The sequence below is a fragment of the Drosophila subobscura genome, chromosome E (genome assembly GCF_008121235.1).
Source record: "Drosophila subobscura isolate 14011-0131.10 chromosome E, UCBerk_Dsub_1.0, whole genome shotgun sequence".
NCBI classification, from domain to species: domain Eukaryota; kingdom Metazoa; phylum Arthropoda; class Insecta; order Diptera; family Drosophilidae; genus Drosophila; species Drosophila subobscura.
Window position 1 is genome coordinate 13690608 of NC_048531.1, and position 26796 is coordinate 13717403.

A 26796-nucleotide genomic window follows, 5' to 3' on the forward strand; every position below is an offset into this window, starting at 1 on the left:
CAGCAAAGAAGACAACTAATAGCTTTTAGAAACTGCAGAAAAGCAGTCGAAGGGTTCCCGGATATGAATGTGGATAGCGATAGCAAAGGGTTCGACTTAGGTCTTTCTGTAGAACTTGAGGTAGGACGACTCAGTTCAATGGTTATACCGATTCGATCAAAAAAGGGGTCAGTTTGAGGACTATTCAGATACAATGGGAAAAACTACTGGTCGATTTAGAATTTCCCGTGCCCCAATGCATGAGCGCGACTAGAAAAGCGATAATCAACGGCTCGAGATGAAATTACAAAAGAACTGCTGGCAATGAATGAAAAAAAAATATGGGATTGCTTTAGGTTGCACCACCAGATGATTTTTGCACAGTCAAACAACCAAATGGTCGGCCAACCCTACAAAAAAATTAACCCATGCTTAGATAAGTTGTACCATAACGTCTGTAAAGCTTGGAAGCCACAGATTAATTTAGCCATGCTAAACATGTCGTATTGTTAAGACGGATTTTGCCAGTGCAACAATACATTTTTCAATTAATATTAAAGAGAGTAGTATATATGTATGTATGTATTGGACGAAAGACAGTTGGCTGGTATTTAGATTCTAGTCATTCATTTGTGTGACCAATTAAACGATTTATTTAATCCGAACTTCGGTAACGAATCTTTATTTTATATTCTTGAAAAGATATTTAGCATTTCCACAGGATTAAATGCGTCTTCAATCTTCAGCTGCTTACAGCTTCAACTTGGTGCGCCTCCAGTGACGACGCTTAGCGTTGTACCTAAAAAATAAAAGTTACATGAATATTAATAATCGTGATTTTGCAAAACTGTTGTACAATATTGTGTGTCCACTATCAAGGTGTCCAATAATTCAGGGCGCTCTGTATATGTAACTAATCACAACTAGACATTTTGTTTTTGTTTTAGCCGTGGCGGCAAAACTACCACTGAAGTGTTATCAGACTCAATTTACACAAAATCCACGTGACAGCGAAGTAAAATTTGTATTAATATGATCCGCAACTTGATGAATACATAAAAAACCAACTATCCACATAGGAAGCACATTTACATGATCCTAATTCTGCAGATCATGACGTTCGTTGGGCAAACCTGAGTTTATGGGTACGAATTGAGTGGTTAAAGAGCAAAGACCACCAAGAAAATGGACACGGCACACAAATATAATACAATAGACTCTTTAAAATACTCTTTGCTAATAATTTGTATTAGCATTACTTACCGGATTGTGTTTCCAGTACGTAGGCGGACCCATTGCGGAACCGACCTGTTCTGCTTCAGCTTCTTAGCCAATTTCTGCTTAATTCTGAACGATTTATGTGCAGCCTAGAGAAGAAAGACAGTACGTTTGTTTTAGTAATTGCATTTTGACATTTAATATTATGATTTCAACGGATTTCCTTGATTACTTACCATTTTGTCTGACCGATTCAACGAGCCACACCGGAAAGAAGGAAAGGATGGGGGTGAGCAACCATCGATATTTCCATGTATTCATCGAATAGCGCATATAGGGTCTTGCCGATACTACATTGACGGAACGATGGTAAAAGAAGAACATTAATTATAGAAGCTGTACAGAGATAAGTAAATAATATTTATTTTCTACTCTGTGATATAAATGGTAAATATAATTTAAGGAAATTCTAGATTTGTATTGCCTAAATGCATGAATTCTCCACACTCCACTACCCTCTTATAAGGAAGATAGTGATAGAGGAGAGGTCGTACGGCAGGTTTTGAAATCACCACTAGAAATTGTGACCCATGTTTGCTATATTATGGATCCATTTTAAACCAGATTAATCCAATTAAGTCCAGTTCCCACTTTAATTACTTCAAAGATGCGCGTAGGTTCACACAACCAACGCAAATCTTTTACTTTTCGCCGAAAATATTCTCCTCATCTTACCTAATGTGGAAACAATATATTAACTCTACATTTTTAAGTTTTATATATTTGAAGTATGAATAAATCCCAGCTTGCTCGCATAGAGAACATTCTTTTTTATACGAAATTATCTTGTTTTACCATAGTTCATGTAACCTGGTCACACTATGCGCACTAGGCTCTAAACACAAGCTGGTTTCTTGGTGAATAATTATAATTAATCACATTACAAGTACCTTTTGAACATAATATAAAAAGCACAATGTGACCAACGGTTACTTTTCTGTGACATTGTATGACTTTGTGATATGACGACTGCATCAGAATCAAGATTTTCTCGGTATCGAATTTCTACAACCATATATTTAGCTCTCACTTGCCTGGTGGCACAACTGGGCTTTGTTTTCAATTTTTGACAAGATATTTCTTAAGTAAAACAAGCATTTAATAATGCATAAATAATAAGGCAAAGACTAAACAGCTGTTTATGAAAAGAGCGTTTTGCAAGTTAAACAATTTTCAGTTCTTGGTTTAATAAAGAGAACTAAAATTAAATAAAAAATGAATTAAGCATTATTTGATTCAATTAGTATAAACACCCTTATAATTTGTTTCAATTAAAACCAACCAGCCATGACTATCGTGGGCATGCGCCAATCTGGGCACACCATCGTTTGCTACTGCCCTACGAAATTTCGTTCTAAAACCATTATTTCATTTCCTCCCTGCATATGCATCGTTCCATTTCAATAAGTGTCAGTGTCATCATTTATCAATTATCATTTCATTATATTTTACAATATAATATGTGTTTGATAAACGTAAAATACAATCCATTGTAAGGATTATGAAACAGTGAACGACAATTCGCCAACGCATTCATGCATTACATGCATTAACACGAAATGCCAATCCATCAAAAGTATCTTGCTTTGTAAACTGTTTAATTTAAATAACATTTACATAAATAGTGCACAGCATAAACACGCACAGAACACATATTTGCATTCATATTATTCGCATCTAATACAAAAACTCGATTAAATATGCGCGAATTCAAAGTTGTTGTGCTCGGGTCTGGCGGAGTGGGCAAATCGGCCCTTACCGTTCAATTTGTTTCGGGATGCTTCATTGAAAAGTATGATCCTACAATTGAGGACTTCTATCGCAAGGAAATAGAGGTACGTAAACGTTCATATGGATACAAAGCAGCAGCAGACATAATCAATTTGTAGATGAAACATACACATACACACACACGCACGCACATGATACGTACATACATATGCGTAATCACAAAAGGCATGCATATACATATGTACGTCTGCTCATATATATATGTATGTACACATGCATACATATGTTTGTATGTATTAATGCGAGAATAAATGTACATATTATTGTTTTATACATATATTTATACATACGTTCTTTTAAATGTTCAAGTATACATATATGTATGAAAGCATCGTACATATATATACTATGTAATTCATGTATCTCCGTGCCCACGGGTGTGTATGTACATATTTACATGCATATGTGCACATTTATGCAGACTCTAAGGCGTGGGTGTTGAATCGAGGGGACAGGGTTTAAAGCCAATTTCAACATCAATTTATGTCTCCGACTCACAATATATTATCCATCAGACATTTATATTTATTTATTTATGGAGTGAACATACAATATAAATTTTAGCCAGCATTGCATTCCCCCCTCTTAAAATATTGTCCGGATGCTAGGAAAATAGTAGACGCGCGTACATATTACACACAAAGTACATATTTCGTACATATTGTCTTAAGTTTTCCTGCGGCAGGAGGCGACATTTTACACAGACAGCAGCACATGTCCGGCATTGGGTGGGTGTAAAAATAACCCTTAATAGGTGGAAGAACCCTGTCGTATGCAATGACGATACAGAACATATCCAGAACTCGTAGTACCAGATTGGCACGTTCTATTCCCAGCCAAAACCACCTTTGAAGGCGTTTTAAGCATTTTTGTGTGTACTTTGTCACTGCATCTGCGCAATTTTAATTAATTTACATTTAAATTGAATACGATTCCAGTGCGCCATGATAGTATTTAATGGACAGCGTTATACCAGTTTATTAAAATGCATTTATTATTATTATTTACAGGTTGACAGCTCGCCTTGTGTTTTGGAAATATTGGACACAGCAGGAACAGAGCAATTTGCCTCCATGAGAGATCTCTATATCAAGAATGGGCATGGCTTTATTGTAATGTATTCACTTACGAACCATCAAACATTTCAGGTATTTATTTATAGCTGCAACCGAGTTGTTTCTCACACTAATCTCTTTGTTCTCTTGCCCCACAGGATATTTCTAGTATGAAAAATGTGATCACTCGTGTAAAAGGAAGTCAGCCAGCACCCATACTACTAGTCGCGAATAAATTTGATTTAGATTGCCAAAGAGAGGTATCCACCGCTGAAGGTAGGCTTACAAATTGAAATGCATAAATCATTAAGAGCACCCCCATTCAAATCCCAGTCCTATTCATCTAACTTGATAATCCTTTGAGCGTCAAACAATGCCTGCTAAAAATAGACGTACAGACTAATGGCGGCTTGCATAAACTAGTTGAACGTTGAGGCAGAACAATGAGTCGTTGTCTATTAAGCCGACTCCTGGAAAAGCAAATAAATACGCCACAAATATTTACACATTGCATCTTACCTCTCCCATCTGTTGCCTATTTGTTTTCATTTGCGAGACTCCCTTTATAATAATAAATTGCATTTATTTTTTAGGCAATGCCTTGGCACAGCTGTGGGACTGTCCATTTATTGAAGCATCAGCAAAGGATCGGATAAACGTTAATGAAGTATTCGCAACCATTGTGCGCGAGATGAATTTGACGCAAGAGAATCGGCAAAAAAAGAATTACTGTTGTTGTACGCTTTTATAGAAATTTTGTAAGATTGTAAGATTATTATAGTTAAAAATAAAAATACTAATATTTAATAGATAACGAACATGTTGAGCGTTTTGACAATTATTGATGGAATTATGCAGGAGAAACTGCAATTGTGGATTGCCAACTGGCTTCTATATTCAGCAGGATCATCAGAATGGCCACCAGATTGATTAGATAGTCCCCGCTCTTCGTCGAGCTCCACGACTCACAACCCACTGTTCACCGTGTTACAAATTCTGCCTCAAAAGAGAGGTGGGGTGGATGATGCATTCTTCGCAATGAGTCATCTGCTGGTGGTGACCACGCCTATGGTCAACTCAACCAAAATCAGTTCAGATCAGGGCAAGACGTGCCAAAGCCAAACATTGGAAATGGCTTAGTAATATTTTTGTAAACGTAGGGCAAAAGCTGAGCGTTTAATTTTATTATTCGTACATTTTGATTGAATCACACACGGCAGGCAGGCACACACAGTAACTTCAAAAATGTGTATAAGAAATAAATACTATAAAATTTGAAAAATATTTAATTTAGAATAATACAAAATATAAAACTTTTAGGTCTAATACAGTTTGTATACATGTGAATTAGTTTATTTTATACCATTCCAAATCGTCTGGTTTGTGGGAAGACGGCGGATTCACAATGGTCTGTGCGTCGTTGAACAAATTAGTGCATATATTATCTTCAATCTGGAAAACACACACCAAACACACACATTTATAAACACACCATAGTGGCTGGCCGATGGATCAGTTACGTACCTGTAGGGATGACACTAAGTTATCTGGGCAGTCAAGCACAGTAAGTCCAGATTCTGCAAAGAAACAAAACAGATGCGGGGGAAACAGGTATTAATATAGACGCTTGTACGAGCAGGTATGCGCATTTATTGTATTGTTTATTCAACCTAATCAGCTTTTATTCACTTGCAAACTGTCTCAAAAATCCGCACAAAAGAGCCTTGGGAGCCCCACAGACAGAACGAACATAAGATCCACGATATCAATTGTTATCTTGGGATAGATAACTGATAGCGAAACAGATCACTTGCACTTGGACTTGGACGAGCATATTCTATTTCCCCCTATGGTTTAGGCTAGTGTGGTTATGGTGGAACAAGACTTACGCATTCTGGGATCAATCCATGAAGTCGTTCGATCAATGTGATTTATAAAATATATATCTCCGGACTCAGTAACTGCCTGTTCCCAACCATCCGGCAGTGGACCCAAGCTGTTAGCAATAGTCGATGTGGTAGTTTGTTTTGTTGTTTGCAAAACATCTATTAAACAAAAACAATGTATTACAAACCAAAATAAATTAAAAGCAAAACAAAAGCGGAATTCGATTTGGATTTGGAATTGGATTTGGCCTGGCGTTCAATCCCATTTTTAAAAGAAATACGTACGCGTGTTAATTGGGGGAAAACATACATAATTCGATTCGGAAAATGTAAAAATCAGAGCTCGGATCGGATAGAACCAAAGAATACCCACTCCAAGGTCCAACTATTATTGGGAATTTTCTTGCGCATCTCTGACAAGTGACGACTCTACCATATCTCTCTGCTAACTCTCTTAGAATCCACTGCAGAATATTGTACTCTAGGATTCACAGGAATGTGTAAAGATTTCTTATGGAAACCTTCATGGAAAATGGCAAACAGAGACAGTTCCCATGTTAAATAATTGTAGGTGCTCTACTTAGCTACCACTGCCCTTTCCTTTTCTTAATGAGGGTTAGTGAGATCGAACGTGCGTCAGTACATTTCTAGCCCCGATTGTACATACATAATATGTAAGATGTAAGACCTACCGCTTTGCTTGATTCGTTCAGCCATTAGGCGTTGCTGCTGCTGGCGATATTGGATTCTTGGATCCTCCCATTGTGTCGATTTTGTAGTATGACTGAAATGAAATGTAAAATAAATATAAATATAAACAAAAATGTGAAATTAAGTTTAAGAACGGTTAATTTTAAGTACAAATAAGATACAACTACATATGGGCATGTATCCCGTAGATACAAAGTCTCTTGGATACATACACATACATACACGCATACATACATACAGTATGTGTATTTGTGATTACTTACTTCAAGTAATAAATCTGGCCATCATTAGTTTTTGCCTGCTCCCAACCTGGTGGCAATGCTCCCAGTTGACTTTGCAACTGAATGGGGCTTACCACGTCGTACGATCGCTGCTTTTTATGCACCGTTTGCATATCCTGGCCCTCCATGCAGGTGCTCATGCCATCTAGCTCAATAGTGTTGGCAGCACTGTTCGGGAACTCGGCACTGCTCTCGGGATACGATGGACCTTGGCTGCTGGCGCCCGGATTGGCCTCGCTCCTGGAGCGCACGTTGTAGTTCTGCATCAATGAGGCTGGGCTGCTGCGAGCGCGAAAGTGATGTATCGCCAGGCGGCTTTGTTGTGATGGCTGGATCTGTGAGATGGCTGGCTGCTGCACGTCCACGGGCTGCGCACTTTTGTTAATATTGGATTGGGAGCCTGCATCGTATGTGGAGTCCGCACTGTTTGCTCGCGAGTGCGAGGGGGCTGGTGGCGTGAAAAAGGAATTGGGAAGCTTCCGCATGCGAAAGGGGAGCTGTAAGGGGCGTTTTGCATCTCCGGGATTCAACACGCTATCGAACAGGGCCTGCAAATTATCATCTGTATCTTGATTCACGCGCACAACCAGATTGTTGGACGACTTAATGGGCGAGAGCATATCCTCATCGTCGATTTCTTTCTCGATTATGTTGTTTGTATTGCTTGTAGACATCGTCGTTAACATAAAAAGAACACTTATTGTATACAAATGTAACTAATTAAAATTATTTTCAATCATGTATGCGCACATATATGTTCATCCATATATCTATCACTCCGTCATTATAGGCAAATGCATAACATTAAATGGTTAAAATTAAACTTCGTTGCAATAAATAATAGTAATAATAATAATTCAATGGAACTGCCAACATAAAACAAACACACTTCAGGAACACCATCCAGCACGCTTTGTCAACACTATTATTCGATAATCACATTTTATCTATCGATATCCTAGAATAAAGTGACCGCATCATGCATTTGTGAAAATTTAATTAAATTAAAATGAAAATTAAAATAAATTGGTTTGGCTTTGTGATCGAACTGGTTGCAGCGGAGTGGCAGAAGTATAATTTTAGTTAATAGTTTGGCTTTATTTGGTGTTGGTGAGCATCGGTTTGCGCTAATTGTAGATCAGTACAATCAGCTGTGCGTGACAAATAGTGCCTCAGCTCTTAAGCTGGTAACACTAACTTGCTTGTCATGCTATTCCAAGTTGTCAGTCTAGATTATAAATTAATTGCGAACTTGCAACTAAACTTAAGTGTGAACACTCTTCAAGTGCAGTTTAATGGCCATATTCATAATATACAATACAATAGAGGTTAAAAGCATGTCAGTTTAAGATAAGGCCTTTATTAATGTTTAGAAGCAGCTTAGAAAACGGAATTTTAATATGAATTAATGGATATAGGGTTCACAAAGGTATACTGGTTGAAAAGCAACAAGTTGTCAAATAAACGTAACATTCCATTACCACTCGCGTAACGTTGTGTGCTATTTTTGGTTGTCCTTTTTAGTTTTGAACTGAATTTGTAAGCATTCCAACAAAAGGAAGTTGTGAAAACCAGCCAATCTTGTGGAGAATTTATTAATAAATCGGATAAAATTATAGTTTTAGCGCGGAGACTCCCGACTTGCTAGTAATATCAAATAGAACATCAATATCGAGAAAAATATTTTAAGATTCACGGTATACTTACAGTATATTTTGAAAATACAAGGGTATATTTCGGTATATTTCCGAGGGTCTGTCGGCATATTTCATCGATAATTCCGCGGTCACACTGAAGACAAGGGTTCACAGACATTCTAATATTTAATTTTAAATTTCTTCTCCTAATAAACTAATGTAAAGTCAAGCAAATGTAAAATGATCTTCGAAATACTAAACATATTCTGGATACCGTTTGCTGGATTCATATCATTTCTGATATTCATATCGGCAATCAACAAATCCATCGGCGTCCGGAGGGCATATGTGAATCTTCTTTTAAGGATATTTGAGGTAAATTTGCCGTGTCCGGGCCAGCCGCCCACCCATTGACACATTAACAGACATTCATTACGTTCTCGTACCTTCAGTTGATTGGCCCAGTCATGGCCAACTGATAGTTAGCTATTCCAAAGTCCATAAATATAGTCAGCCTAAAGTACATGCATACATTGATACGCACATTCGAACGGAACGGAACGCACCCGCACATGCAAACATACCTATGCTTAAAGGTGTTGTTTTATTGCAATTTCAAAGTGTTCCGGCTGTGTTCAGCCGAATTATGAAACTGGACAGGCCCGCACAACCACCCAACCACCCATATGTTCATATAAGAGTTGCTGCGGGCTTATCTTTATGGTCGGTCGGTCGGTCGGCCAGTCGGAAGAACAATTATTATCAAACTGTTTCCTTGTGCTTTCATAACTGTTAACACATTCTTCAATGAGCAGACACATGTATTACTAATGTATTGATTTGATGATTTGTATTTGATGTTATTTCACTTTCAGTATGGTCGAGTAAGCATAGAGACAGCATCCAAAGAACATAAACAAAACAATCTTAAGACTGACGATAAGCATTCAGAGGAGTTCGTCGATAATGCCGATTCCAAGGAAAGTACAAATGGAACAACGTTAATTACCAGAGATGCAGTACTGCTTCCACAGCCACAAGAGCCTGCCCCAGAGAAGCCAGCGTCCTCGAAAAAGGTACGAAAGGTCATCTAGTCATCGCGAGGCTTTATCTTAATTTTTGTATTACTTTAGGAGGAAATTGTCTTTGACTTTGAAAAATGCCTGGACTACTTGAAGTCGGGAGTGGAGTCCATTATTGAAGATGATGTCACATCCCGCTTCGAGGCGGAGGAGCTGAAGAGCTGGAACATGCTGACACGCACCAACAGGCACCACGAATTCATATCCTGGAAGATAACGCTCATTTGGATGGTTGGCTTCTTTATCCGATATGTGTTCCTGATGCCATTGCGCGTATTGGTTTGCTTTGTCGGTGTAAGTATAAATTGTAAATCATCTGTTTGTAGTACAACAAATCCTTGAAAATGTTGCTGGAATTCCTTTGCCTTGTCCGAGGGAATGCTGCAGACATCTGCTGTTGGTAGAGAGGCAAGGGAATCAACGCAACAAGCGGGCATTTCTAGCAGTTACCATTTAAGTATACCTTACCTTGTGCTCTCCCCATGACACAAAGGTGGACATCCTTATTCTGCAGCCAACGTTTAATAGTTGTTAGTTTAGGCCGGAGTTTTTTGGCAACCCGAAAAACGTATCTACCACAGACAGTTTTTCCCCTGAAAGTTCATTGGGCATGGGGAAATTATATTAAAAGCGTTCTTTATGTGGAATCAGAATATTGAATTTGCTTACATTTAATCCTTTGGGGATGTGGCAACATTGGCAGAACCTTTAGCCTCGGGTTGGTACAGTCTGGATGCTTTCGTCCAGCGGTGGGCGGCAGCTGTAGACTCCCTGAGCGATGAGGTCGTCAGGCCTCTAAATAAAACTTTAATCCTGTAATGAAATGTTTTTGCGCAACCACTTTTTGTCTCTTAAAAATTAGCTTAATTGTGTACAACAAAAAGAGCTTATTATTTGTGCCAAGAATTTATTTGTAGCATAATTAATGGCTTTGTTTGCTCAACTTACTTTGCGTAGAGTATGAGTAATTATTGTTTAAGAGTATATATTGTAATTCCTTTGCCGTTTAGACGTTTGTTTTAAGATCTTATGTTTGATATTGATATTTTGACATTTTGTTTATTTGTGTTTATGTGCCTGTTATTTATGATTTAACATTTTCTCTAATGCAAATATTTGATTCCTAGGTTTTATTTGCAGTTTTAACAAACTCTATTGTGGCTTTAATACCCAATCGATTTTTGCGGCTCCTTTTAGCGGACTTAGCGTTTAAAATTACGTTCCGTCTTATAGCAAGTTCTCTGTCATCCCTTATTAAGTTTCATAATAAACAATACAGGCCCACCAGATCCGGGTTTTGTGTAGCAAATCATACCTCTCCATTGGATGTGGCAATATTATCGACAGACCGTACCTTTTCTTTGGTGAGAAAGAAGTTTATTTTAATTTTACTGCTACATATAAAAATGGATTGATTTTAATTGTATAATTCATGCATGTAACCCCCCGAAACTCTTGTCCATCTCTACAATGGTACATTCATATCTCTCGTAACAAGCACTCAAAACTCTCAACTCCCCATACTCTCAGCTGACAAAACTGTCCTACCGTCCCCTGGGAATACGCGATCGAATTCTCCTATCGTTTGGATTTGCAGAACGTAGAACGTAGAACTCTCTCACATACTCATAACTATAATCATTAAGCGGTAGTAAATACAGGCCTGGAATGTACCAGCATTGATAACCCAACCCCCTCCTCGGGCTGACGAAAACTCTTATCTAACGATAATTCCATCATTAATTATAGCTGGTGACTATTTAAGACCTAACTAATATGCGTCTGGGCAAAGCGACGGACAAACGATTCGAGAGAATTCATGCATGAATTTGATTAGAATAAGTTCAGTTTTATGTGTAGTATTTATTCTATGTTTCTGTATTCGTTGTTTCCTGGCTTTTGTCATTGTCTTCGCGTAGTTGTGCATTCTATTAAGCTTTAAATTTTGTTCACACAGCGTTTAGTTCGTAGCAAAGCTAAGCACCAGGTAAGAGGAGCGAATATATATTTAATTTATTACCACCATTTTAGTTAATGATTTCTATGCTGTGTACGATCACAGTGGGGTGTCCATTCCTCTCGTGTTATTAGGTGATTTTGCTTGATTGAATTCCACTGAACTGATGTCTAATTGGGAATGATTCTACTTGTTCGGAAGGAAACATCGTTGGTCTTTTTATATTTTAGGAGTCTATTTCCCCTACGTAGCAGCAGACTGACTCTCCCACAACACACAATTGAAATTGAATGAAAAAATGCCCCCGTCTCGATATATTACCATATTATGACCTCAATACTTTTATGCCATCTTAGGTGGTATGGCTTACGGTGTGTACGGCCGCTGTGGGCTATCTGAAGGACGGGCAAACAAAGCGCGCCATCGTGAATTTAGTACTGGGCACCTGCTTTGGTGTCCTGTCCAGTGCGATTTCAGCTGTCATAACATACCACAATGAGGAGAATCGCCCATTGTCTGGCATTTGCGTCGCAAATCATACCAGCCCCATCGATGTGCTGGTGCTGATGTGTGACTCGACCTATTCCCTGGTAAGGCAACTCGTACACATAAAGGATACTAACCAACTGTATGGAAAACACTTGTGAATTTCGTTTAGTTTCTAATCCACACACAAAACAAACCAACAAACAAATCCTTTTTAAGTTCTCAAGTTAAAACCTCGTAGTGGAATGGTAGATGCATCAGCAGCGAGCTCTTATTTCTTCTCCCCTCTCTTCTTGTACATACTAATTAATATTCTTCACTGAAATTAATAAACTACTTTTTGTTTTTGGTTGGAATGTGGACTGCAGCTCTTAGTCTTTTTCGTTTGTTCTCAGTTGTAGCTTTTACGCTGGTTTTCCCCCCATTTCACTCTAAGGTTACAAATTAAGTTCCCAATTAAAATTTTACCATTCCTCGCCACGCACACATGTAGGTAATAATTTACTAATACTTTCTTTGGTTTATGGTGATTGATTATTGTTTTTATGTTTGGTTGTTTTTGTACTTTTGCATGTTGTCTGTTTGTTGGTAAATAGTTTTCTCCATTTTAGGCTCTTTAAAGACTCATTCGAATATGAATTTCAGATTGGCCAACGTCATGGCGGCTTTCTTGGCGTACTGCAACGAGCTCTGGCCAGAGCTTCGCCCCACATTTGGTTTGAGCGCGGCGAGGCCAAGGATCGCCATTTGGTTGCCGAGAGGCTAAAGCAGCATGTGTCGGATCCAAACAATCCACCAATTCTTATATTCCCGGAGGGCACATGCATCAACAATACGTCCGTAATGCAGTTTAAAAAGGGCAGCTTTGAAGTCGGCGGCGTCATCTACCCAGTGGCCATAAAGTGAGTAGAGTCAAAGTTATATTGGAGCCAAGATTCATCTTCTCTCTCTCCCTGTTTAAGGTACGATCCACGATTTGGTGATGCATTCTGGAACAGCGCCAAGTACTCGATGATGCAGTATCTGTACATGATGATGACCTCGTGGGCCATTGTGTGCGATGTCTGGTACCTCCCGCCGATGTACAGACAGGATGGAGAGTCTGCGATTGACTTCGCGAATCGTGTCAAGGGTGTGATTGCCAAGCAGGGTGGCCTCATTGATCTGGTCTGGGACGGACAACTAAAGAGGATGAAGCCAAAAAAAGAATGGAAGGAAATTCAGCAGGTTGAATTTGCGAATCGATTGAAGGCGGAATGATAATAATTTTAATGCAAACAAAAAACAAACAACAACAAATACTTCTACAGTGACTGTAATTTACATACATACATACATATACATATACATACATGATACGTATATACATACCGTTTTTTTTCTAATGTGTAATATGTATAAATTACGATTAATTATTGCATGGTTTAAATAAAAGATGAAGTCAAATGTAAATAGCTATCCGTACGAGTATATTAACTGATTAAATTATATTTGATATGCTGGTAAACCAGCCGAAAGCCAAATGTTTATCTTATCTTAATACGAACAGTGTGTGGTGTTGCCTTGATCCGAGGCGATGCCAGCTGTGACATTCATTGATTTCTTTCTTTTGTTATGTTAAGTTTGCTGCGTCGAAAGCGACTCGCAACTCTAGAGATTTCTTGAAGGTGAGGCTAAGCTGGTCAAATAACTGCCAACAGGTGAATGACCGCTGGAGTTGCCTAAATATTGCATCAAGTGATGGATGGTTTAATTGTTAGTTTTAATTGTTAAAGGAGTACTCGTTTTTCGTCACAAATTCCCCATTTTTAATGAGCACCACACACACACACACACAGCGCTGTGAGGCGGAATTAATTTCAATAGATTTTCAGTTGCCAGCACAATCAGTGTCTGTTGCTGTAATTGTTGTTGTTTTTACCTCACGAGTCATACATGCCCGTAGATCGGATCGTAGATCTGGCCTTCATAAATTGTTAGGCTCATTGCCAAACGCAATTGAGCGATTTACAATTAATAAATACATATTTATTTATAGATTTAAATATTGTATGGTTAGGTGTGTAGTGTGTGGGCACCCCCACATCATGCATACATTTGCTAAATTACTGATTTGCGAAGGGTATCAAGATTATTAATATATGCATTTTAATGGCTGCCAATTTGCACAAGAGAGCATTGTTAATTTCCCATAAAAACATGCAACATTCAGATATCAATCGTTAAGACTTGGCGGCTACATACGTAGCATATGTATGTGATCCACTTACATACATTGTATGTACATATGTTTGTATGTAAATATGTATGCATTTACAAACTGGATTATTTGCACACAATATCCATACATACAAGTGTGTTTTCGATCAAGTTGGATAGATAGATCGCGAAGCAGTGGTAAATATATGTACATATGTTCCTCCTTTTTGTTACAAAACGGATTTAAACATGGCCTTTTGACCCCGTTCGCAGCGGTCTGTGCATTGTACATATCTAATTTTATTCATTATATGTATACATACATACATACATATGTATATGTGAATCTATCTATAAAGTCAGATGAACAGATGAATCTCTGTTTTAGTTTTATTGTAGCTTTTCGCCCGCCTCCCACAATTGCCATAAACGTATTTATGTCTGCTCGTATGAATTTAGGAAATGAAAAGCCCCCCCAAAAAATACATATATGTACATAAAATGTACAAGAAACATACATACATACATATGTACATATTGAAATATTTCGATATGAAGAAATGTCTGCGTAAGGTATTTATTTATGGAACTGGGTTGAGCAGTTATGAGTTATTTATATATTTTTAGAGACGCCTAAAATAAGGCCATGAATGTACATTGATACATACATATGTACATACAATATCCTATGTATGCATGACTGTATGTATATATTTATAGACTAAACATACATATATGTATGTATGTATATACAGTCCTCTCTCTCTCTCTCTCTCTCTCTTTATGTTATAGCTTAGTGTGCGTGCAGACAGCTAATAAATTGTCCGTTGTGCAGAATTACTTTGATACACGTACGGACACACAACTTTAGATACAATTTGCATATGCAATTTATAAATACATACATACGTACACATCTGTATATATGCAAAAACATATTTAGAATCTTATGGATCAATATATGGAAATACACAATGGAAAATCACACCATTGTTTCCCAATAGCAGCGAGAGAATTTTAATGGCAACTAAAGTTACTACCGGCAAGCAGTAGGCAAGCAGTAGCATAACAGTAAAGCCAACCCGAATATGTATATGCATACATATGTGTATGTATGTATGTACAGCTGTGAAAAAAATAATAGCACCACCACCACAAGAAATTTTCAAATAGTTGCCCAACTCAAATTTTTAACTTTAAGAAAACTTTAAACACATTTTTAGAAAGGGAAGACTCTTACAAATCTGGGAACAACAAAAAAAAGCACATTTTTTGTAAGGCTTTTAACTTATTTAAGAAACTTTAGTGAAACTCGTAAAATTAGGCGAAAAAAATAATAGCACCACTTTTGAAAAATGGATTTAAAATTTAAAAAATGACCAACAAGTAATGAATTTCTTAGTTAACACTTTTGAACTATTAATTCTAAATCAATATTTATCATTCAAGATTTAGTTCAGTGTCCTATTTTGGCAACATCAGCTGCGCTGCGTCTTGGCATGGAATCCACTAAGTCCAGGCATAGCTTTTAGGGAGCTTTCGACCAGGACTCTTAAATTTGTTCTCAAAGTGATCCGACAGTGGTTGGTTTGGAATCAGCAACTGCCTTCTGGACGTCGGACCACAGATTTTCGATGGCTTTTATGTCAGGCGACTGTGCAGGCCACTTTAACACGTTCAGTGTTGGCCCCGAACCATTCCTTTGCTTTCATGCTGGGGCTATTTTCCGTTTGATAGACTCATACGAGTGGAATTTCGTATTCTGCAAAGGGTAGCATTACTGTCTCCATGAAATTCAAGGACACGTGCTGATCCATGATGGTTTATAGTCAATGTATTGGCCCTACTTCATAGTAACATGAACATGTATTGCATGATAAATAATGATATATTCAGAAAGTGCTGTTTTTATTACGCAAACTGTATTTTCTTAGTTGTGCCGTGTGCATCCACAAATATAGACTACCTGTGTACAGAATCTTTCCAGTCTAGTCCGCGGCATTTCCGACGAATAGGAACTACTTCACAAGAGTACCTCCGAAGGTATACATCACCCTCCACTATATACATACATTCGTGCATATATATACATAGCATATGTACATACGTACATATGTGCAAAGTTTTGCTGTCTCTGCCTGCTCGTGGAATATTTATTACTGAAACGCAGTCTTCGAATATCCAACAATTAAATTGCATTTAATTAAAGTTTCTGTTTCCCCAACTTTGACCCCTCCAGACATACACACACACACACACACACATCAAAATGCCTTTTGTTCCCGTGGAAACTCCCAAGTGCCCAGCATGCGGAAAGTCGGTCTATGCCGCTGAGGAGCGCGTTGCTGGTGGCTACAAATTCCATAAAACATGCTTCAAGTGCAGTAAGTATAACGGGGAGAGACCCTACCAGATCGATGGATCTATATATCTACATTTAACTTATGTATAGGCATGTGCAACAAGGCTCTGGACTCCACAAACTGCGCCGAGCACGAGAAGGTGCTGTTCTGCAAAAACTGCCACGGACGCAAATACGGACCTAAGGGTTACGGTTTCGGTGGTGGTGCCGGTTGCCTGTCCATGGACACTGGCTCTCACCTCAACAGAGAGTAAGGACTAATAAATAAAATATGTTTTTGTATGAAAAGTGTAAAATTCCTTGAATTAAATGTGTAGTTTTGCTTGCTATTAGAACCTGTATGTGTCACATGTTTTCTGTTTTTTATTTACGTCTATAATTCGTCTATAAATTTGTCACCTGTGGATCCCCCCTCTAGCCCTGGCCCGAATCGAATTAAACTGCAATTAAATGTTTAATTATTTGGTTCTGTTTGTCCACTGGTACACAATGTTTTTGATGGTTACAAAAAACAAATAAAGTGTATTTATTTTTTGGTAATAATTGTTTTCCCCCAATGACCTTGCCGTGCCCAAAATCTGTTGCAATGTTGGCCAGATATCACTCTGTGTGTCTTCGTTTCTTTTTGTTTGTATTGTGCGGTGGCACTCGTACTCGTTTAGTAGAGGAAAAGGAAAGCAGCAACTGATCTGAATCACTCACTGAATCATTTATAGGTTTGTTCAACCAAAAATTCCGCCAAAAGCGCCCGATGGGGAAGGCTGTCCCAGGTGTGGCATATATGTTTATGCAGCAGAACAAATGCTGGCCAGAGGGAAGGTAAAAAGTTCTTGTTTAAATATAGCATCTGGCTAAATCGTTTTGGGTGGCATTTTGATTCCAGGGCTATCATCGCAGATGCTTCAAGTGCGTGCAATGCAACAAGACACTCGACTCCACCCTGCACTGTGATGGCCCCGACAAAGATATCTACTGTCGAGGTATTTCTCACTATTTTGGGGTGCACAGTTCATAGTGTAGCAACAAGTATTATCCTTTTTGCAGGATGCTATGCCCCAAAGTTTGGCACTCGCGGCTATGGCCAGCTGAATGGCTTAATGTCCGACATTAAAGACTGCGAATGGCAGAGGTACGACTAATTTATGATTAAGTTTCGGTTTTATTTAGCCATTAAGCTTTATGGCTTTGGGTTAGTAACATTCGGCATGCTTTTGCCCTCGTTTGTTTAGTGATTTGGCACCGAAAACCGCTGCCATAAATGTGGATCAAATTCAGGCGCCACTGGGCGAGGGTTGCCCGCGGTGCGGCGGTGTTGTGTTCGCCGCCGAGCAGGTCCTGTCAAAGGGAAGGCCGTGGCATAGAAAGTGCTTCAAGTGTCGCGACTGCACGAAGACCCTCGACTCAATCATCGCGTGCGACGGACCGGACAACGACGTCTACTGCAAGACGTGCTATGGCAAAAAGTGGGGTCCGCATGGTTACGGCTTTGCCTGTGGCTATGGATTCCTTCAAACCGATGGCGTTAGGTGGGCACACGGCATTATTCGGTTGAGTTGTGTATAATTTCTTGGGTTTTTCCCCCCAGTGATGACGTTTCGCAGCGCCCCTTTGTGTGTCCCGATACGACATCCATCAAGGCGCCTGAGGGCGAGGGCTGTCCGCGCTGCGGTGGCGCCGTATTTGCCGCCGAGCTGCAGTTGTCCAAGGGGAAGATGTGGCATCGCCAGTGCTTCAGCTGTGCCAAGTGCCATCGGCCACTGGACTCGGTGCTGGCCTGTGACGGACCCGATGACAACATCTACTGCAAACTGTGCTACGCCAAGCTCTTTGGCCCCAAGGGCGTTGGATACGGACACACGCCAGCTCTGGTCTCCACCAGCTACGAATATACACCGTCCAGGTAGGGGATGCACTCTGGGGTCTTCTCTCAGCTTCCAGCTGATGTATTTTCCGTTGCAGTTGGGGACAGCTCAATCGTTGTGGTGGCCAGTCGGAGGATGGTTGTCCACGTTGCGGTTACATCGTGTTTGCGGCCGAGTCGATGAAGTCCAAGAACAGCATCTGGCACAAGCTCTGCTTCTACTGCTCGGACTGCCGCAAGTATCTGGATTCGACCAACTTGAACGACGGACCCGATGGCAACATTTACTGTCGCTCCTGCTATGGCAAGAACTACGGTCCGAAGGGCGTGGGCTACGGCATCGGCGCTGGCACTCTGACCATGGCCTAAACGAACCAAAGTGTGCGCTTACAAGACTGCCAACAAAAGGTCTGCCAACAAATGCTCCAAATTGTGGCCATTTCCAGGTTGACAGTCTTTAAACGGACACTTTGCACGAGGCTGTACTCGATTTATTCTACGTTTAGTATTGTATTTCTCGGATTTATGCATGGCATAAAAGCTCCAAAGTCATGCATATTTCTTAGGCGTCGTTGGTGTTGTTTAGTATAACAACTACAGATAGTAAACATAACTAAATTAGGTAACTTTAAAAGCGAACTCGACATGTGTGTGTATGTATATTATGGCGATCGAAATAAACGAAAGAATCAACTTCAAATATATTCTAACTTTTGCTCTGTTTAATTGCACTTTTTTCTTTAGCAGAAACCTTTACTCAAAATAGCTTAACAATTACGGAGAGTGTGGATATTATGGTGAGGGTTTTTGTGATCATCAATGAGACACCTGAGTTTGTGGAATTGCAGCAATCGGCCGAGTAGTACAGAATCTTGGGATAGAGCGACTTCCAAAAATGGATACGCTGGTTGTTGTGCAAATTGTCCGTGTTGAAGTTCTCATCGATCAGCAGCACCGAATCGTTGCTGGGCTTCATGGCATTCCACTTGATGTACACATTGGACTTGGTTGGGTTCGAGGTCTTTGCAAAGTTTGCCCACAGGGTCATGATTATCTCAGCAATTTTCTTATCGGCAGACTTCCAATTGACGGTGTTGGTCATGTACGGGTTGCCCCACACAAACACCTGATCGAAGTACTTGGGCACACTGATCCAGCGGGGCAGCTCCTGCAGCAAGCTCTCGGGGCGTCGCTTGAACACATAACTGTACACGGGCTGGTCCTTGCCAATCATTTCAGCGAACATTTGCATCGGCGTAATGTAAAACTTCTCGGTGTGTGCACTGATGATGTGTTTATTCGCCTTTCTCATGTCCTTGTCCGTGTCGTTGTCGTATATAAAGTGGATTGACTCAGCGATCAAGTCGTAGTTGGAACACCATTCGTAGTTCTTCACCAGCTTGTGCATGTCGTTCACGGCTATGTCGTTGTAGAAGCCCTCCAGGTCGGCGGCACTGATTTCAGCATCAAGATTGTCCTTGAACAGCGTCAACACCTCCTCCATGTCGGTTACGCCTATGATGACGGGCACCTTGTGGTAGCTGCCACGCTTGAACAAAATCTCCGGCTGGTTCTCGATGAACGGGTACGAAGTGTTGCTCAATCCAAAGTCCAAAACGGGTCCCCAACTCACGACGGGCAGGTTCTCGGACAATCGTTGTGCGTCAATCTTCCTCAGGCACTGCATAAACATGGACGTGGGCCGGCGTGGACAGCCGAAGGTGCTCGATACTTGATCCAGCGAGCCTTCGTAGTCCGCTGGCAGTTTCACAGCATTAAGTGGATTGCCCGACATTATAATGGCCTTCTGGAAGCCCCCCTTTGACCACTCGCCCGAAGTCATGTGCAGCGCCACGCTAATGGCTCCGGCATCGTGGCCCATCAGTGTGATGCGATTCGTGTCTCCGCCAAAGAAGTTGATGTTCTTTTTCACCCAGTAAAGGGCCGCCGCCTGATCCATTAGGCCATAGTTGCCCTGCGCCTCGCCATCGTCGGTTGTAAAGAATCCGAAAATGTTCAGACGATACGAAAAGGTAACCACAATCACCTTTTGCTTAAAGACCAGTTGGAATGGATTCACGTCAATGGGGCTGCCGGTTGAGAAATCCCCGGAATGGATCCACACAACGACGGCATATCCATTCATTTCGGGCAAACCTGACAAAAAAAATGGAAAGAAAAGTGAAGAATGAGTGAAGACAATCATAATTATTTCTAAAAAGTAAAATTCCACTCACCATCAGGTACAAAAACGTTCAGATACAAACAGTTTTCTTCATATTTCCTGGCACTGCCACCCTGCTGGGTTTCGGAGGACAAGATTTTCAGGATTTGGTCAGTTTCTGGACCCATGGAAGGCATTGGATTCTGTTGCAAACAGTCCGCACCGAATGTGGTGGCGTTGAAAATGCCCTTCCAGGGCGTTAGCTCGACATCGGGAGGCGAAAATCTCCTTGCGTGGGCATAACGTATGCCCAGATAAGCCTTAATATTTTGAGTTCGAAACATTTTCAAATATGTTCCCGAGATGACGCCATTGCCCGGAATGTGTATGAACGGTGCATCCACACAGAGCACCTGAGTGCTGAAAAAGCTACAAACTAAATGGAAAACGAATGCTACAAATGTTAGGAAATTTCTATTGCACTCCATTTTGCGTACGTATCCTTCACATCTTTCTGTGTTTTGAAGTTAAACGACACTGCTGAAATCCAGCACGACACGACACGCGAACCTCCGTGGTTGCCATGGTGAGAATTGGTGGTATGAAAAAAATATTGTTGCTAGGATTTAGTAACTATGGCAGTCGCTCAGTCACTCAGTCACTCAAGTCCTTCATCGTCATCCATCTCGCCTTTCTTTCTCCGTGTGGTTGGTGTTTATTTATTTTCGGCTACGTCAGGCTGCCAGAATGCTGTTAACCCATTGTTGCCGTTGTCCCCCACTCGGTTGCCAAGCCAAGAAATTATTGCCAAAAAGGCTAGAAAATAGCCAGCTAACTTTTGGAAATCTATAGCAAACCTTTCATAATACATCAATCTAATACAGAACTTATCAGACTACGCAACATGAATACAGATCGAAAAAGTAACGAGTCAAAGAAATTGGCAGCGGCTCGTGTGGCTGAGACTTCGGCTAGTGCTGCCAGCAACAGAGACACCAAAGACAAGTGCATTACGGACTTTGTTATGAAGGGTGCCAGCGGGATGATAATCGGCACTCTATTTACGGTACTCTACACACGCCCACGCACCTATCCGATCTGGCTCTGCATGGGCATTGGCATGGGCCTGGCCTACGATTGCTGCCAGAATCGTTTGGCCAACGTGGATGAAAATTAACAAAAATTATGAATAAATGAACAGACAGGGGGGTAAGTGAAACGAATAATATTCCTCACATACATATATTAACAAGTGAAGCAGTTACTCTCCAGCTGATCAGACCACCAAAAAGAAAGGCGTTTTGCTAATTCAAACTTTCTTCTAATTTAAATTCAATTTATCAGCGGAGAAGCGAATATTTAAATAAATCGTTGTTCGAAAATGGTTTAAAAATGTTAAATATTAAACATAAATGCATGGATAAAGCACAAAAAGAATTTCCATTAATGCAGATTAATCAACTTTCAGTGCAGCCATTTGATTTATACTAATAAGTATTCGCTAAACATTTGTTTTTTAACTCAGTTGAGTATTTTTTAAGTTTTAGCAGTACAAAAATCTGTACCATGGCCCCACGATATTTTGCTCGTAACGAAACGAAACCGAAACTGAAACCGAAACCCATGGGGCGTATTGAAATGAAGAAACAAAACTGGTTTTCACGCAGCCTGTGTGGCGTGAGTAACCCTAGTGCTGCGGGGCACCACAAACTAATGATGTTGACGTTCTCTTCGTGTGGCGCCTGCGCATGTGTGCATGCCGTGGTAACGTTGTCAGAGGCACTTTATGCTTCGTCGTGGCTTAGACAGCGGACCAAATCGCATTGGACAAAATCATACTCTGTGCATTTAAATAAATATATGTAAAAGCTTATATACGCGTATTTTGTTTCTGTTACACTGCTGTTTTTCCCATAATCCACCCGCCAGAGAGTGTGTGAAATGTGTGTGTTGAAGCAGTGCATATAACGAAGTGAAGTGACTACATGGCTATGTGTTGTGTGTGTTTCCAAATGCATTGAATGTATGTATCCAAGTCTTTTATTGGTATAAACATAAAACAACGTTATATATATGTATGATCACTTTTATGTGTCTAAGTGAATTATCCAATTAAATGAAACAGTGTTTTTTGCCAGCTGTAGCTGGGAATAATGATATATTTGTGTAGGCCTTTCTCTATTCAATGTTTCTCAATGACCAAATGTTTCATTGTCTTGTCTTTGTGTTTGTGTGTGCTTGCGAGTGGTTACATACGGTGGCTAACAAAAGTTTACGGGCCCGTTCAAACAATTTGGCTGGCAACTGTGTGTGCATAGACTTTTTTGATCGCTGACTGGATAAGCACTGACAATCTGTTGAGACCTTGACGCATAATGTGGAGTATGTACGAGTGTGTACAAGTGACCAAAGCACTGGCAAGCCAGCCACCTAACCAAGCAAGAATCAACCCACATCCCCTAGCAGCGTCGGGCGGCAGTCGAGCGAAAGGCACTGTAAAAATGTTTTAATATTCGCGTACCAAAGAGACACCCTACTAAAAATGTGAACGATCACCTTTACTGAGCTGAGCTGAGCTGAGCTGAGCCAATGCCAACGGATGGTGGCACTGCTGTACGGTACGGTGTGGCGTGGTGCGGAGTGGTTTGTGTTGCGTTCATTTGTCGCAAAAGTTCGTCCTACTTATTTCGAGCTATTTCGATTATTGATCTCAATAAAGATCAACTGGCAGCCTGGCTTGGGGCATCGTGCAGAGATTACCAAATGACCATTGAATAATATGCGTAGATAGCCGGAAAAGAAAGACACAAAAGCGATTAGTAATACAACGGCACATTATCCAAGAAGTTGCATAAAAGCCACAGACAATTAACTGAAGTGAAACCTAATTAAATGCCTACCGTTTTGGTCATATATTCCCACTTAACTACTTTAATTCCCACTTTAATTGATAGTTGATCACTTGGCGGGTATTGTTTGTAATTTTTAATTTGTTTCAGATTAATTAAATTATTTCCCCAACTTTAAATCTGTGCACCTTTGCAACCATGCTAATTTACTTGCTTATGCTTTGTGCTTTAAGGAGCGGTAAGTTAATCAAAGAGAAAAATTAAAAATATATTTAACTAGGGAAGTTTTAATTATTATTATGTGTATTTTGATGCCAGCTTCTTGTGGCGAAAATGAGTTACTTACTCAAACTGTTTATGGATTTTTGGACTTTACCACGACCATTGGGAATACCGTAATGGTATTTTCCCCACAAAGTTCCCCACACTTTGGTGAGTTTATATTTTAATTCGTAGCATTTCAATTTGGGAGTATAAACTGATGTTAAATGGCTTAATTAACGTTTAATTGTTAACCATTTTAGAACTAAAACCCAACAACACAAACAACATTATCAATATTATTGAAACAAAGCCGAAATTTACGAAACAAGAAAAGGAAAAGGAGATAATCAAGCCAACGCCTCTCATTTTGAGTGAGACAAATGCTCCTCCGGAAACATTTACGTCAAAGAGTGAATCCTACAACACAAGTATATCGAATTCCCCCATTCAAACGCTGTTGAGCACACCCGAATACGATCTGCTTTCACGTCAGCCCGAGCAGTTTGCCGAGGAATCGTATCGCGTGGTTAATTTTAAGGGCAAAAATGAAGCTGAGCGGCAGAGAAATTATCTGTCCAAAAAGGAAAGTGTCCATGGCTATCAGACAAGAAACGGTGTAACTTCGACAAAGGAATCGGGACGCTTTACGAAAGTTCCTCAGTCCATAACTTCATCGAATTCCGAGAAAAAGAGCAAGCCTCGGCAGACCAGAATTAATAAGACATCAACGATACAGCCCAGCAAAACCGTAAAAGAATCTCCATCTTCACAGACTGTGGTCGCGAAGAGTTCACGGAAAAGTTCCCAAGGCAGCCGGGATCACAGGGGATCCAGCACCAGAAAATCTTCACGTCCAAAAGGAAAGAGGTATTATTAGATTATGGAATAACTATTTGATCTCCTGCCAAAATCAATTTTTTTCCTAGGCGACATAAATCAACGCAAAATAGCAAGATATTGATTACTGCATCGGCAACGGAAACTGCCCGTCACTCGTATCGCTCCAAAGTCACAAGTCTGCAGGAAGAGGCCGTCACAGCTCCAAGTGCGGGCACCTTCAAGCTAAATAGGCGTCCTGGCCGCTGGCAATACAAGACCTCTGCAAAGCCCAAAGTTAACATTAGGAAGAATGCCAGCGCCAACAGTCCCATCGCCAGCCAAATAAACGATACGGCGGCCCACGTAGAGCAAAACTTGGCGGAAGCTCCCATCGGAAGCGACAATCCGGAGCAGATTCTGAAGGTTTTAAACAGTGGAAGGGATTTGGAGGCTTCTGGTTCCCAAAATGGACCGGTGGCCAATCAAAATGAAAACGACGATCAGAAATCAAAGTACTTTGTGCAAACATTAAATGTTGAGATATCCACGCCAAAGCCTTTTATTGACACTTACTACGAAATTGCCACAATTAAAAGCCCGTTTATATTCCAGGTAATTTCGAATTTGTTTTAGTTCTCTAACATGTTTCCATTACACACACATTTATGCTCTGTCTTTCAGGCGGGTGTGGTGAAGAAAACGCGATTTTTGACTGTCACATCAACGATAGAAAAGGTTATACGGGAGGAGCACACGAAGGAGTACTCGGAAGATGATGGCCCGCTGACGGAGAATATTTTGGAGTCGACGGCGCAGACAGACGAGAAGCCTTTAGATGGAAGTGTATCAACGCTGAAACCGATCTACATTGAAGATGGCTCAGAGACGCCCAGTTTGGAGACAATAACTGAATCGTTTTCCATAACACAAACCAAACTGAAGACACAGATTCTGCCTGTAATCAACGAGAAAAGAAACGAAACCATCCATGTGACGCTGGTGCAAACTTACGACTATACCAGCCTCATAACAGTCACCCAAACAATATCCCCGTTGAGCGAAGATTTCAGTCCCAAGAACTTTAAGGACTTTGAAGGCAATTTGGATGAGGCTGGCTCAGAGTTGAACTTGGATCTGGAGTTTGGCGATGAGGATAATACCGGAAAGTTCGATGCGAAAATTAAACCGAAAAATAAGGTGGAAATTAAGGGCTTAAGCAACGTGACCAACCCATTGTTACCCGAAACTCTTCACTTTACGGAGAGCCAAGCACCAGTAAACAATTTCGTAACCTCAACGCGTCCCGTTATTAAACTGGAAACCATTTGGGAGTCGCATGTGGTGCCGTTAGTGAGAGGCACTGAGACCATTATGCGAACACTCTCCAAGTCTGTGGGAGTGGTCGAGAAAACGGAATACGTTACCGACATAACCCCACTTGCGGTGCCAACGTCGCAGTTTCCGTTCTCAATAAATCCGTTCTATAACCCGTTGTTGCCCATGCAGCCACAGCAGCTGATTACGTCCACTGAAATTCTGCAAACAATGGCCACCGAAACGAGCTCCAAGGTTCTGAAATTGACATTTGGTGCCAGGACCGCTTACACCACAATATTTTCAACTGCCGTTGTACCAACACAAGTTACTAAGCTAATCACAGCAACTATTCCTGTTCAGCATCCTTCAGGATCCTTTCCCAACTTCTATCCACCCCCATATAATCCATTTGCATACGTTGGTTAATATTTAAATAGACGTAAGGACGAGCACCTAAATCAATACTCGATTGCTCTAATTGAAATTTTGGTTTTAATTATTAAGTGTATGTTCAAATGTTGAATGGCGGTGATAAAATGCAATACAATAGATTTTATTAGTTATAATTTAAACCCTTTGTCACAAGAAAGAGCAGATGTAATTGTAAATATTTATCGTAAGTTTATGGATAAGCTGTATTCATATTGTTTGGCTAATTACTTACATACCTGTACACGTAAATATGGTCGTAGTTTTGGTTCAACTTCTCGCATAATAAATTTTTCTACTCTTTCAATCCATGGCTCTTTATTCTCTTCCAATTTTAGTGAGGAGTGAAGGGTAGGTTCTTATCCAATTGCAGGTTTAAATAGCACAAT

The 26796-nt window shown here is 40.2% G+C and overlaps 8 protein-coding genes across 13 annotated transcripts; 5 read left to right on the forward strand and 3 right to left on the reverse strand.

The window, feature by feature from the left end:
• Positions 1 to 633: 633 nt before the first annotated feature.
• Positions 634 to 1555, reverse strand: LOC117892166 (60S ribosomal protein L39). The gene is made up of 3 exons (XM_034798232.1): positions 1434 to 1555; positions 1243 to 1346; positions 634 to 778 (listed from the first exon to the last, which is right to left on the reverse strand). Exons 1-3 carry the CDS (start codon positions 1434 to 1436, stop codon positions 730 to 732), a joined length of 156 nt encoding a protein of 51 aa, XP_034654123.1. The 5' UTR covers positions 1437 to 1555; the 3' UTR covers positions 634 to 729.
• Positions 1556 to 2652: 1097 nt separating this feature from the next.
• LOC117892162 (ras-related protein Rap-2c) lies at positions 2653 to 4921 on the forward strand. Its single transcript, XM_034798227.1, has 4 exons — positions 2653 to 3092; positions 4059 to 4196; positions 4262 to 4379; positions 4697 to 4921. Exons 1-4 carry the CDS (start codon positions 2958 to 2960, stop codon positions 4852 to 4854), a joined length of 549 nt encoding a protein of 182 aa, XP_034654118.1. The 5' UTR covers positions 2653 to 2957; the 3' UTR covers positions 4855 to 4921.
• Positions 4922 to 5366: 445 nt separating this feature from the next.
• Positions 5367 to 7869, reverse strand: LOC117892161 (transcriptional coactivator yorkie). 2 transcript variants are annotated; one of them, XM_034798225.1, is made up of 5 exons: positions 6964 to 7869; positions 6682 to 6773; positions 5993 to 6148; positions 5628 to 5680; positions 5367 to 5555 (listed from the first exon to the last, which is right to left on the reverse strand). In XM_034798225.1, the coding sequence occupies exons 1-5, from the start codon at positions 7665 to 7667 to the stop codon at positions 5451 to 5453; spliced, it is 1110 nt and encodes a 369-aa protein (XP_034654116.1). In that variant the 5' UTR covers positions 7668 to 7869; the 3' UTR covers positions 5367 to 5450. The 2 variants fall into 2 exon arrangements, with proteins under 2 accessions (XP_034654116.1, XP_034654117.1); XM_034798226.1 differs by lacking the exon at positions 5993 to 6148 and having other exon boundaries at positions 6964 to 7867.
• An 894-nt stretch (positions 7870 to 8763) lies between these two features.
• LOC117892160 (glycerol-3-phosphate acyltransferase 3-like) lies at positions 8764 to 13601 on the forward strand. Of its 4 annotated transcripts, XM_034798224.1 has the most exons (7): positions 8764 to 8993; positions 9494 to 9694; positions 9752 to 9994; positions 10828 to 11064; positions 12014 to 12247; positions 12789 to 13045; positions 13106 to 13601. In XM_034798224.1, the coding sequence occupies exons 1-7, from the start codon at positions 8859 to 8861 to the stop codon at positions 13401 to 13403; spliced, it is 1605 nt and encodes a 534-aa protein (XP_034654115.1). In that variant the 5' UTR covers positions 8764 to 8858; the 3' UTR covers positions 13404 to 13601. The 4 variants fall into 4 exon arrangements, with proteins under 4 accessions (XP_034654115.1, XP_034654111.1, XP_034654112.1 ...); XM_034798220.1 differs by lacking the exon at positions 12014 to 12247 and having other exon boundaries at positions 8765 to 8993; XM_034798221.1 differs by lacking the exon at positions 10828 to 11064 and having other exon boundaries at positions 8765 to 8993.
• A 2667-nt stretch (positions 13602 to 16268) lies between these two features.
• LOC117892164 (muscle LIM protein 1) lies at positions 16269 to 19271 on the forward strand. Of its 2 annotated transcripts, XM_034798231.1 has the most exons (8): positions 16582 to 16726; positions 16795 to 16954; positions 17421 to 17523; positions 17588 to 17684; positions 17749 to 17833; positions 17934 to 18230; positions 18290 to 18604; positions 18664 to 19271. In XM_034798231.1, the coding sequence occupies exons 1-8, from the start codon at positions 16612 to 16614 to the stop codon at positions 18932 to 18934; spliced, it is 1443 nt and encodes a 480-aa protein (XP_034654122.1). In that variant the 5' UTR covers positions 16582 to 16611; the 3' UTR covers positions 18935 to 19271. The 2 variants fall into 2 exon arrangements, with proteins under 2 accessions (XP_034654121.1, XP_034654122.1); XM_034798230.1 differs by lacking the exons at positions 17421 to 17523; positions 17588 to 17684; positions 17749 to 17833; ... (1 more) ...; positions 18290 to 18604; positions 18664 to 19271 and adding an exon at positions 16269 to 16385 and having other exon boundaries at positions 16795 to 17050.
• A 17-nt stretch (positions 19272 to 19288) lies between these two features.
• LOC117892159 (carboxylesterase 5A) lies at positions 19289 to 21482 on the reverse strand. Its single transcript, XM_034798219.1, has 2 exons — positions 20803 to 21482; positions 19289 to 20722 (listed from the first exon to the last, which is right to left on the reverse strand). The coding sequence occupies exons 1-2, from the start codon at positions 21215 to 21217 to the stop codon at positions 19323 to 19325; spliced, it is 1815 nt and encodes a 604-aa protein (XP_034654110.1). The 5' UTR covers positions 21218 to 21482; the 3' UTR covers positions 19289 to 19322.
• Positions 21483 to 21633: 151 nt separating this feature from the next.
• Positions 21634 to 21932, forward strand: LOC117889728 (MICOS complex subunit Mic10). Its single transcript, XM_034794150.1, has one exon. The coding sequence runs from the start codon at positions 21634 to 21636 to the stop codon at positions 21904 to 21906; it is 273 nt and encodes a 90-aa protein (XP_034650041.1). The 3' UTR covers positions 21907 to 21932.
• Positions 21933 to 22513: 581 nt separating this feature from the next.
• Positions 22514 to 26637, forward strand: LOC117892158. Its single transcript, XM_034798218.1, has 6 exons — positions 22514 to 22752; positions 23729 to 23816; positions 23897 to 24010; positions 24103 to 24709; positions 24769 to 25273; positions 25343 to 26637. The coding sequence occupies exons 2-6, from the start codon at positions 23777 to 23779 to the stop codon at positions 26402 to 26404; spliced, it is 2328 nt and encodes a 775-aa protein (XP_034654109.1). The 5' UTR covers positions 22514 to 22752; positions 23729 to 23776; the 3' UTR covers positions 26405 to 26637.
• Positions 26638 to 26796: the final 159 nt, after the last annotated feature.

Coding starts and splice junctions, on each gene's coding strand:
- LOC117892166 (XM_034798232.1), bottom strand. Junction 779..1,242: donor CGTACTGGAAACACAATCCG/GTAAGTAATGCT, acceptor TTTATTTTTTAG/GTACAACGCTAAGCGTCGTC.
- LOC117892162 (XM_034798227.1), top strand. CDS start 2,958: ATGCGCGAATTCAAAGTTGTTGTGCTCGGGTCTGGCGGAGTGGGCAAA. Junction 3,093..4,058: donor TCTATCGCAAGGAAATAGAG/GTACGTAAACGT, acceptor TATTATTTACAG/GTTGACAGCTCGCCTTGTGT. Junction 4,380..4,696: donor AGAGGTATCCACCGCTGAAG/GTAGGCTTACAA, acceptor TTTATTTTTTAG/GCAATGCCTTGGCACAGCTG.
- LOC117892161 (XM_034798225.1), bottom strand. CDS start 7,667: ATGTTAACGACGATGTCTACAAGCAATACAAACAACATAATCGAGAAA. Junction 5,681..5,992: donor ATGGATTGATCCCAGAATGC/GTAAGTCTTGTT, acceptor GTTTCTTTGCAG/AATCTGGACTTACTGTGCTT. Junction 5,556..5,627: donor ACTTAGTGTCATCCCTACAG/GTACGTAACTGA, acceptor TGTGTTTTCCAG/ATTGAAGATAATATATGCAC.
- LOC117892160 (XM_034798224.1), top strand. CDS start 8,859: ATGATCTTCGAAATACTAAACATATTCTGGATACCGTTTGCTGGATTC. Junction 11,065..12,013: donor CAGACCGTACCTTTTCTTTG/GTGAGAAAGAAG, acceptor ATGCCATCTTAG/GTGGTATGGCTTACGGTGTG. Junction 13,046..13,105: donor ATCTACCCAGTGGCCATAAA/GTGAGTAGAGTC, acceptor TCCCTGTTTAAG/GTACGATCCACGATTTGGTG.
- LOC117892164 (XM_034798231.1), top strand. CDS start 16,612: ATGCCTTTTGTTCCCGTGGAAACTCCCAAGTGCCCAGCATGCGGAAAG. Junction 16,955..17,420: donor GGCTCTCACCTCAACAGAGA/GTAAGGACTAAT, acceptor AATCATTTATAG/GTTTGTTCAACCAAAAATTC. Junction 17,685..17,748: donor CAAAGATATCTACTGTCGAG/GTATTTCTCACT, acceptor TCCTTTTTGCAG/GATGCTATGCCCCAAAGTTT.
- LOC117892159 (XM_034798219.1), bottom strand. CDS start 21,217: ATGGAGTGCAATAGAAATTTCCTAACATTTGTAGCATTCGTTTTCCAT. Junction 20,723..20,802: donor GAACGTTTTTGTACCTGATG/GTGAGTGGAATT, acceptor TTTTTTTGTCAG/GTTTGCCCGAAATGAATGGA.
- LOC117889728 (XM_034794150.1), top strand. CDS start 21,634: ATGAATACAGATCGAAAAAGTAACGAGTCAAAGAAATTGGCAGCGGCT.
- LOC117892158 (XM_034798218.1), top strand. CDS start 23,777: ATGCTAATTTACTTGCTTATGCTTTGTGCTTTAAGGAGCG. Junction 23,817..23,896: donor GCTTTGTGCTTTAAGGAGCG/GTAAGTTAATCA, acceptor TTTTGATGCCAG/CTTCTTGTGGCGAAAATGAG. Junction 24,710..24,768: donor TCACGTCCAAAAGGAAAGAG/GTATTATTAGAT, acceptor TTTTTTTCCTAG/GCGACATAAATCAACGCAAA.